This window comes from Solanum dulcamara, chromosome 6 (assembly GCF_947179165.1).
Source record: "Solanum dulcamara chromosome 6, daSolDulc1.2, whole genome shotgun sequence".
Classification (NCBI taxonomy): Eukaryota; Viridiplantae; Streptophyta; class Magnoliopsida; order Solanales; family Solanaceae; genus Solanum; species Solanum dulcamara.
The window spans coordinates 56,365,551-56,375,739 of NC_077242.1; the positions used below are offsets into that span (position 1 = coordinate 56,365,551).

General features: G+C 30.0%; 1 protein-coding gene across 2 annotated transcripts; it reads left to right on the forward strand.

Moving 5' to 3' along the window:
- Nucleotides 1-4,920: 4,920 nt before the first annotated feature.
- LOC129891171 (transcription factor bHLH35-like) lies at nucleotides 4,921-9,614 on the forward strand. Of its 2 annotated transcripts, none has more exons than XM_055966443.1 (5): nucleotides 4,921-5,069; nucleotides 5,205-5,373; nucleotides 5,477-5,737; nucleotides 5,827-5,997; nucleotides 9,334-9,614. In XM_055966443.1, exons 1-5 carry the CDS (start codon nucleotides 4,996-4,998, stop codon nucleotides 9,421-9,423), a joined length of 765 nt encoding a protein of 254 aa, XP_055822418.1. In that variant the 5' UTR covers nucleotides 4,921-4,995; the 3' UTR covers nucleotides 9,424-9,614. The 2 variants fall into 2 exon arrangements, with proteins under 2 accessions (XP_055822418.1, XP_055822419.1); XM_055966444.1 differs by having other exon boundaries at nucleotides 5,214-5,373.
- Nucleotides 9,615-10,189: the final 575 nt, after the last annotated feature.

Genomic DNA, 10,189 nt, shown 5'->3' on the forward strand with positions numbered 1-10,189 from the left:
TAAGTTGAGTTTTAATTCACTTAACATCTATTTTGAGATTTTATATCTTAAAGATAAGACATGAGTTGAGAAATATTGAGTTTTGAGCAAAGTCCAAAAGAGACTAAATGAATAAAATTGAGTAACTACACTCACTTGAGTTATGAGCATAATAAAGTATATTTTGGGAGTAGTATTAAGTACCGATTTAGGTAAGAGTATTAAATAACTCGAATCGCATAAACTACATAGCCAGCATAGGATAGGATCATACCGTTCATTCGGACGACTCCTCATTGTCCCAAAAGAGAATTATTGGATCCAGAAATGAGTTTGTGTCCTTTACCCTGGCAAGGTATTGGACGATTATGGCAATGTAGTAGTTTTTTGTATCATCATTTAGCTCATAAAAGAGGGTTGTTGTTTTCAAAAATGCCCCAAAAAGTAAAGTATTATATTTTCATATATTGGGTACATTTATTATTTCATGTCTTTTAAAGCATTGTCTTTTTATTATATTGCACGCTTAATTAAATTGAGCAATTTTCAGATTTGAGTTCCTTGAGTTGAGTATCTTGAATAAGTTTCCTTTCAACTATTTTACATACCATCCATTCTATGTACTGACATCATTTGGTGCTACATTTTTTTATGATGCAAACAGAGGTGATAGAAATCCTCAACAGGTGCACTATTGAAGATCAGCTTTGTACTCAGCTTTAGTAAGACCTCTTTTCTTTCAAAGGAGTTCTTGAGTCTTATTTCAGTCATTTATTTATTGATTGAGGTAGTCGTGGTCTTGTCCCAATATCCATTCTAGAGTCAGTCTGAGAGGCTTCATATAGTCTCATAGTGTTTAGTTTATTCTATTGAGTTGTTTTAAACATTAATTTATATTTCATTATTAATATGATTGAGTATTGAGACTAATTTTTGAAAGGTTAAGATTATGTATTTATTATGACCATCCAAGTTACTTGTCATAAGTCTTCCACATAGCGAGTCAGCCAGGCCAAAGTTTGCTCAGAAACCAGCAATGGTTTTTGAGTATCGGCCACGCCTAGAACGTAGACTCGGGGCGTGACAGATGAGTATCTCTATGAAAATTTTATGATATTATGATTTGCTAAAGGAGCTATTCTAATGATTTTGAAGTATGCTATAGTAAAATTATGATATGATTAGGACTATTCCGTTAAGAGTATTACCTAGCACCAAATTGTACTAGTGGCGATTATCATGAACCCAAAATTACATGCCCCCGTAGGATTGCCTTAATTGACCTAGTGGATCCACAATAACTCATGTTCATGGTCCTTACCTTGGTAAGTACGACAATCTCTTTTTGGTGTGGGAGGTATGACACCAGATTCCATGTTATAGCTCACATGGTTTATTGTCGGTTAATGATACTTTTCACTATGTTATGTTCTTAATTATGATTTATTTACGAGTTTTGCATTGACCAGTAGCATGTTCCTAATGATTTTTTAAAAGCTTTCTCTATGTTTTAGCTTGGTCATTTCATTATCACGTTTATGTCATGCATTGTACATTCTCCATACTAGATACATTCTATTGTACTGATCGCTTACTTCTTTTGTCTATATTATTTCATAATATAGGTCACGGTGCTCCCCATCCATCTCGCAGTTAGTATTTGCTCTGGTCGGCATTACTTATTTGATAAGTCCTCATGCTTCGAAGGCACAATAGCTTATGGTGTCTTTCATTTCATAGATCTTTAGTCTCAGAATTGTTTTGGGTGAGGGCTTTTCCTATACCTCAGTCTACGGTAGTTAGAGACTATGTCAAACTAGTATGGTTATTTTCGCTTTGCAAGTTCTATTTTCAGATTTTTTTATTTGAATTGCTATGATAAGATAGTTTTCAGACTTATCTCCCACATTTCTCTTATGTTGATTCTTATGTTATCCTAAGTAATGCTAGGTTATGCTAAGAGGCTTGTTTACGGTCTCTCAATATCATATTCGTTGTATCATGTTTAGGGTCTAGCTTGGATCGTGACAATATATAAAAATGATATGGGTGAAAATCACGTTCATCCCCCTTGCCCAACTTTGCTTTAAAAAACAAACTCCCCCTCAACTTTGAACAATAATCAAACTCCACCATTTATCATATGCATTGTCCATTTTACTTTGTTATATCACACATATGTAATACATCTTTATATTATATATAATTTATTTTTTAATCTAGGTATTTATAACTTTTTCTTTAAGATCATTAACATTATAAGTAGGATAATATTTCTATGCATATTATTTTTATGACCATTATTTCAATATAATACGCATTAAGTACGTGCATATGTATGTATGCTTATATTTTTTTCTCCACTCTCTTACTCCATGCATTTAATATTATTTGGCCTTTCTTAATATGTCACCCTTTAAAATAAATTAGAGGTGTATTTTACTAAATTAATATTATTTAAAATGCTATAAAATTTTAAAATCTGACTACTACTATTTTATATAATTATTTAATAATAAGGGTAGAAATAAAAAATATATTTTTATTTCATATATTGGACAAGTAAATTAAAACAACTATTTTTAGAATGAGGCTCAAGTAATATAAACGACGGGGGTATTCTCTATTGTAGGCATAAATAAATAAGTTTTGATTGACATTGATGGAGTATTGCATAAATTTAAATCATTTAAAATATAAATAAATACAATATTTAAAAAATGACCTTAATTAAATTAATTATTTTGTATTTCCTACGTCAAAATATATTTGCACAGTTATTATTTTCTGTTGTTTTCACTTGTATAAATATATATTAGAGTTTTGATTATAATTAATAAAATTAATTTTCTCATTATGATATTTTACTTCATTATAGAACATGATTAGCTTATATACTTAATTATTATTTCTCAACTTTTTCGTCAAAAGATAATGTTTATGCTATTATAAAAACTTTGTTACATGCAATAAATAAATGAAAATACATAATCTTTGAAAAAGTAAAAAAAAAAGTTTGATAATTAAAGGGTATAATAAGAATTTTAAAATTTTAATTAGGATAATAGGGGGAATTCGATTATTGTTCAAAGTTGAGGAGAGAGTTTGATTCTAAAATCAAAGTTGGGGTGTGGGGGGGGGGGGGCTATTTTCACCCAAATGATATTGTTTTAGTGATTTACTCTTTAAGAATTTTTTTTGCAACTTTACAAATCTTGTTAACATTTTCAAGAAGAATTAGTTGTTAGAATAAAATAGAAAAAAATTGATTATTTTCACCCCAATGATATTGTTTTACTGATTTAGTCTTTAAGAATTTTTTTTGCAACTTTACAAATCTTGTTAACATTTTCAAGAAGAATTAGTTGTTAGAGTAAAATAGAAAAAAATTGATTAATTATATTTTGATTTTGTTAATTGATAAATAATGTTAAATAAGTTGAACAAAAGGAAGAGAGGGGGGAGTTTGGCCCATTTTCTGAAAATGAGACCCAAACCAATAGTCCACTTGGCAAAATATGAGAGGAGTCTCGTACCAGTTTTGTCTGCCAACATTATACTTAATAAAAAAGATTCGATTATGCACAATATAAAATCAAGAATTATCCCTGTTTAAAAGGGATTAACAAAAGACAAGCACTTAAATATTTAAATTATTAATTTTCTTTTGATAAAATTGATAAACTATTTAATTCACGGTAGACAATATGTGGATCAGTTTTCTATGCAAACTTATAATATGTACTTATGGTTAGGCCAAAAATAAGGAAAAAGTATTTAAATGTATAATTTATTTTACCATATTATAAAAAAAAGTTTATCGTTTCAAAAAAATTAAAAAAAATCCTACTCTTTCATATTTTCAGATACATCATTTTACGTAATGTATCGATCGAATACACATGATATTTCAATCGGATACATTATTTTACATGATTTATCAAAACGTAGGATACATCACTTTACGTGATGTATCAGTCGAATACATCACTTTACGTGATGTATCAGTCGAATATATCACTTTACTGATGTATCCGAAATTGATACACGATGTATCGAGACGTTGATGAATGTATCTGAAATAGAGACGCAATGTATCAAGGCATTTTTGAGATGTATCGGAATTCCACCAAATTTAAGGAATTTTTCTAATTTGAATAAAAGTAGAGATAAAATGTAATTATCTCTTAATACTATGAAATTTATGTAATCACAACCAAAATTAATCCATGGATCAATATTTTGAAAAATTAATACTTATACTTGGTCCAATATTTTTCTCAAGAATGTGGGGCCATTTAATAATTTAGCTCTATTAAGAAAATAATATTTATTGGTCCACTTGATAAAAAATAAAGTTCGATGATCTCCGTAATCGTTTACTAGCGGGTTAGAATTATGCAGCTATTATTGGGTAACAAATGACCTCTGTGAAGTCCATTAATATTGGGTAAGGAGGCATTATTTTACTGTCGATGATTAGCAATAAAATCCAGACTGTCCTCAGGAAATTACTCTACTGTAGCCAGTAGTTTATAAAAAAGGTATTATGCTCACAGTAATAAACGTGAATATGTCAAATTCTTTATGAAATTGCATACAAAAAATTATATAATCAGATTTATTTAACGTCAATAGTTCTAACTTAGGATAGAATAAAGTGTGATTGCAATTTGATCAAATAGAATTTATTTTTATTTTTTGGTTCGGGTAGGAAAAGATTTAGTTACAATCAAATAAGTCTAAACAGAGAGATGAAATTCAATCATACACATACCATTCACTATGTGGACGGCAGGGATAAATAAGAACTTTCCAAGAAGGATTAAAAAATAAGAAATAAAAAAATCAAAACATAAAAAAATAAAACAAAATTGAATAGCAAGCACACGTGCTTTTTGGTCCTCTCTATATATACCTACTTCCCCTTCAACTCAACTGTACCCATTTTTTAAAGCTCACGCCCCCTTTACCTACAAAAGATATTCTTTGTGCTTCATCCTCACTCCACCCCCAATGGAGAACATTGGTGAAGAGTATAATAATTATTGGGAAACAACCATGTTCTTACAATCAGAAGAACTCGATAGGTAAACAAACTTTAATTGATACTCTTTTTTTTTTCTTTTAGTATATTATTTTTTTCTGGTTTGATGCTCAAACTGTTTTTTAAATTATCTTTGTTTTGTTGATGGAGTAGCAAAATGATGATAATTTTGTATAAGTGAATGCAGCTACTTCGATGAGCCAATCTCGTCATATTATGATTCAAGTTCGCCGGATGGGGCACAGTCATCGATGCAGTCGAAGAACATTTTGTCAGAAAGGAATAGGAGGAAGAAGCTGAATGAGAGGTTATTTGCACTTAGATCTGTGGTCCCAAACATAAGCAAGGTGACAAACAAATAGTGATTTAAATTATTTGTTCCCCAACTAATTACTGTTAGTTCTTGTTTTATTTTTTGGGGTTTTGGTTAATTAATACTTTTTTGGGCAGATGGATAAAGCGTCAATAATCAAAGATGCAATTGATTATATTGAAGAATTGCACAAGGAAGAGAGGAGAATTCGAGGAGAAATCTCAGAGCTTGAATCTGGAAGGTCAAAGAAGAATAGTATGGATCTTGAATTTGAACAAGATGAAAGCTTTGATTCAAAGCCTAAAAGATCTAGAAGATTTGAGAAGCAGTATGGATATGATTCTTCAGGATCAACTACAAGATCACCACCATCCTTTTCTCCTGTTGATGTTCTTGAGGTAATTAATACATACTCAAAAGAAAAGTTATATCAAAAAGAAAAGCTACTTATCTTCTTCTTTTTTCTTTTTTGTAATTCGGGTTCCAGTTGAGGGTATCTTCAATGGGAGAGAAGACAGTGGTTGTGAGCCTCACTTGCAGCAAAAGAAGAGACACAATGGTAAAAGTTTGTGAGGTCTTTGAATCTTTGAATATCAAAATAATTAGTGCAAATATCACTGCTTTCTCTGGGAGGCTTCTCAAGACAGCTTTCATTGAGGTAAACTCACCCTCTTTTGTTTCCTCTGTTTTTGTTTCTTTTTTTCTTCCATTGCTTTTTCCACTTAGGGGTGTGTGTGTTTATTGGGGAGGAATATATTTTTTGTTTCTTTTAATTTTCACCATTTTGGTTGATTAATATTTTATTTTTTTAGAAAAATAAATTATTAAAAATTAAAAAATGACTTTTAAAGTAGGGAATACTTGATTGTGTTTCTTATCGTCATACTTACCCCATAGTTTCATCCTCACCATCCCAAGCCTCTACCCAAATCTTAGAGTTCATACTATTTGTCTAGATTATATGAGAGTAAATTAAGATAATATTTTTTTCCTTACATATCGAATACATGTAAGAAAATAAAAATATTCTTTTTGAGTTGTTCCTTAATAAAATATTTTGCTTTCAAAATGTATTTCACAAATACCCCTCAAAAAAATCAAGACAGCATATTAGTTGTTATTTTATACTTTACTTGGAATCGATCTGATTATAGATCCCTCTGTCGTGCATTGGATTCGTCTACATCTGCTAATCTTTCGTATGTTATCTCTTCTATTAGGGAGGGAGTGCGTGCTTCTAAATTTTATACTGATTATGTAAATTTCTTCAAGCACTCTAAATTTACTATGTCAAATAAATTAAGGTTCAATCGGACTAAAGTCCCAAGTTTATTAAAAACAACATGCCAAAAGGTTGAATATAAAATAAATAAAAACAGATATGTATTTCCATAGCGTAAGCTTATAGTTGATGATTTGAAGTGACAGTAAATAATATTTCTTTGATTTTAGAAAGATTTTCTATATTGACAATTTAACTTAATTTAGTATGTTACTTGCACTTTTGGAAGTTAGTTATTTTTATTTGATATAGACAATTATATAATTAATTTTCAAATGATAAAATAATGTAATAACATTTACTGTACATTACTTGAACTCTTGAGAAAGATAAGTATTTCTACTAGTTCACCAGGTGGTTTTGGTTCAAGAAGGTTCTAAAGTTCGAAGGGGAGCCTTAGAGTAACTGGTAAAGTTGTTGTCATGTGACCAGAAGGTCACGTTTTTAAGCCTTGGAAACAGCCTTTGGCAGAAATGCAAGGTAAGGCTGCGTACAACAGACCCTGATAGTCGGGTCCTTCCCCGAATCCTGCCCATAGCGGAAGTTTAAGTGCACCGGGCTGCCCTTTAAGATTCTAAAGGTTGTTCGATCACTAAATTATTTCTAAATTATAATTTTTGAATTAATTTATTTTATTTAAAAAGTTAAATAAAATAATTTCAAGTTGAATAAAGTAAGTTAAAAAATCCAAAATTAATCTTAAGCTTAAATTTATATTGTGTTTGATTAATAACATAGATAAATTTATATATATTCAATTAAATATAATATAAATTTAATGTCAAATATAATCATGAAATATCCTACTTATCAAATGATCCCTAACATAATAAAGTCACTGTCAAGGAGGCCTTTATAATTGAAGAAACTTTTTAAATCCGAAAACTGAAAAAGGAAAAACAATAAGATAAATATCTCATTAAATTTTAATAGATTTGTTAGTTGTTTATTCAAACTTTTACCTAATTGGTGTGGGTTTGATTCTCCATCCTACTTTTCTTACCCCCAAATTTTAATTTTTTATTTTTTAAAAAGAGGAGCTCTATTTAAATAAAAATGACATTCGTACAAATTCAAAATATCCTGTGGTACGTGGTATCCACGCTCTTAAGGTTCAAGTGAACCAAGTGTGGCATAAATCTTTTGTTCCTGAAATCATGTCTCGTGATAGGTCATACACAATATAAAATCGAGAATTTTCCCTCTTTAAAAGGAATTAACAAAAGATAAGCACTTAATTATTTAAATTATTTTATTTTATTTTAATAAATTTGATAAGTTATTTAATTGAACGGTTGAGAAAATATGTGGATCAATTTTCCAAGCAAACTTATAATATGTATTATCTTTGATGATTAGGCCAACAAGAATCCACATGATCCAATATTTTTGTCAAGGATGTGGGGCCATTTGATAACTTATGACCTATTAAGAAAACAATATCTATTGGTCCACTTGATAAAAAAAATAAAGTTCGATTAGTGCAGTACATTATTATGGGGTAAGGTGGCATTATTTTATTGTCAATGATTAGCAGTAAAATCCAGACTTACTCTACGGTAGTTGGTAGTTTGAAAAAAGGTATTATGCTCACAGTAATAAACGTGAGGTCAAAATTCTTTCTTAAATTGCATGCTGAAGATTATATAATCATATTTATTTAACGTCAGTAGTTCTATGGGTGAACGAAATTAGCAAAAGCTCTTTGATCATTTGATGTTAACACGTATATATTTATTCTATTCTTACAATTATTTTGAACACCCTAATTATTTGTCTAGGACATAATGATCTTTGAAGTCTAATCATTTATTTCCTCTATTTCAATTTGATTTTTTGACTTTAACTTGCCACATTCTTTTTAAAAGTATTTTAAATGTTGTGATTTTAAATTAAAATATATAGAATGTACAAAAAAATCTTCTTTGATTTTGTCGTATTAAACAAATCTTATGGACAGTGGCGAAGCCAGAATTTTAAATAACAGGATTCAAAATCTAAATAAGTAGACACACGAGCTAGTTGAATGGATTCGACATCTACTTTATATACATAAAAAAATTATTTTAATCATATATAAATAGTATAATTTTCCGTCGAAGAGGATTCGGATGAACCCCTCGGCGCAAGGTGGCTCCGCCACTGCATATGGAATGTTATTAGAACTAGAGAATTGTGAAACAAAGAATAGAAAGAAGAGACATTCTTTTGTAAAAAGAGTAAAAGGAAAAGTAAGATAAACAAATTGAAACAGAATTTTAGACCACTATTAAAGTTTCCGCATCATTTTTAGAGTAGACCTTTAGTTTTTCATTACAATATTTGAAGTCTACTCATAAAGATGTCTAACATGACTGAAGTCGATTTATATCTTGAAATACCAAGATTGTCCATTTGCCTAATTGTTCTAGAGCTTGGTATAAACAATCGAGCACGTGGTAGCTTCCAATAAAACTAAAGTATTACTCTAGTCCCTATTTAAACTTAACTTGCAGTATATACATGATGTATTCTAGAATAAAGTTAACTCTTTGGCAATATAACTAGCCAGCATTTTATTTATAAATATAAATTAGATGGATTCCTGAAGTTCTAAAGTGTACTTGTAAGATGATGATTTCTTACTATGCTTCTCCAATGTGAAAATTTTAATAATTTATATTAGCTAAATAACTAATATCTACGGTCACTTTGAATATTTCTCTTTTCCAGGCTGATGAGGAAGAGAGGGATCTTTTGAAGTTGAGGATTGAAACTGCTATAGCTTCTTTAAATGATCCAGATAGTCCTATGAGCTCTTAAAACAACAATGGCTCTGTTTCTCTTTCATGATAATGAGGTTGTATTTATTCAAAGAGTGTTGGTTTTCTTCTTTTCGCGTTATTTCTACCTTGTCCTTCTTCTTAAAGTTTGGTCACCTTTGACTGGCTATTTATGTAGTTTGTAGTTGGTGTTTTTCACATGAAATCTAAGTCAATGAAAGTCTACCTTCATGTCCTTTTCTAATCTCTTGTCTAAATTTACATAAGTTTTCAAACACACGTTGCATGCCTCATTAGTGTTTACCCCTGCATCATCAGGATTTTAGAATAAAATTGAATTTGTATTAGAGAATCAATCGCACGTGAATTTTTATGAACAAATGTTATATTATTCTTGATACTGAATAACTTGCGAAAGGGAATGATCAAAGTGATATGTGAATACAATAAATTACAAAGTAATGACATAAGGCAAGAAAGTAATTCTTATTGAATATTTTCCGGCATACTGTTTGACGATGCCACCAAAAAAAAGTGAATTATCTGTACGTTGAAGTCATCATGTATGTGGTTGAATGACTGCTTGAGAGAATCATTAATTCTCTTAAAACAGTTGTAGATGAAGCTTATCCAGATCGATCGACTACAGAAAGGTTGCGTATTGGGAAGGATATTAATCCTAAAATCTTTCTCTTTGTTAGGAGGGACTCCGGGCAGATCCTCAGAAAACTCATTTACAGTCGGGATTGACTCAAGAGTGGGGTACTCAACACTATTATCTTTGACTCTAACGATGTGATAAATAC

Excerpts from the sequence above, each read along its gene's own strand:
- LOC129891171 (XM_055966443.1), top strand. The coding sequence starts at position 4,996 with ATGGAGAACATTGGTGAAGAGTATAATAATTATTGGGAAACAACCATG. Across the intron at positions 5,070-5,204 it reads CAATCAGAAGAACTCGATAG|TGAATGCAGCTACTTCGATG; the intron begins GTAAACAAACTT and ends ATTTTGTATAAG. Across the intron at positions 5,738-5,826 it reads CTCCTGTTGATGTTCTTGAG|TTGAGGGTATCTTCAATGGG; the intron begins GTAATTAATACA and ends TTCGGGTTCCAG.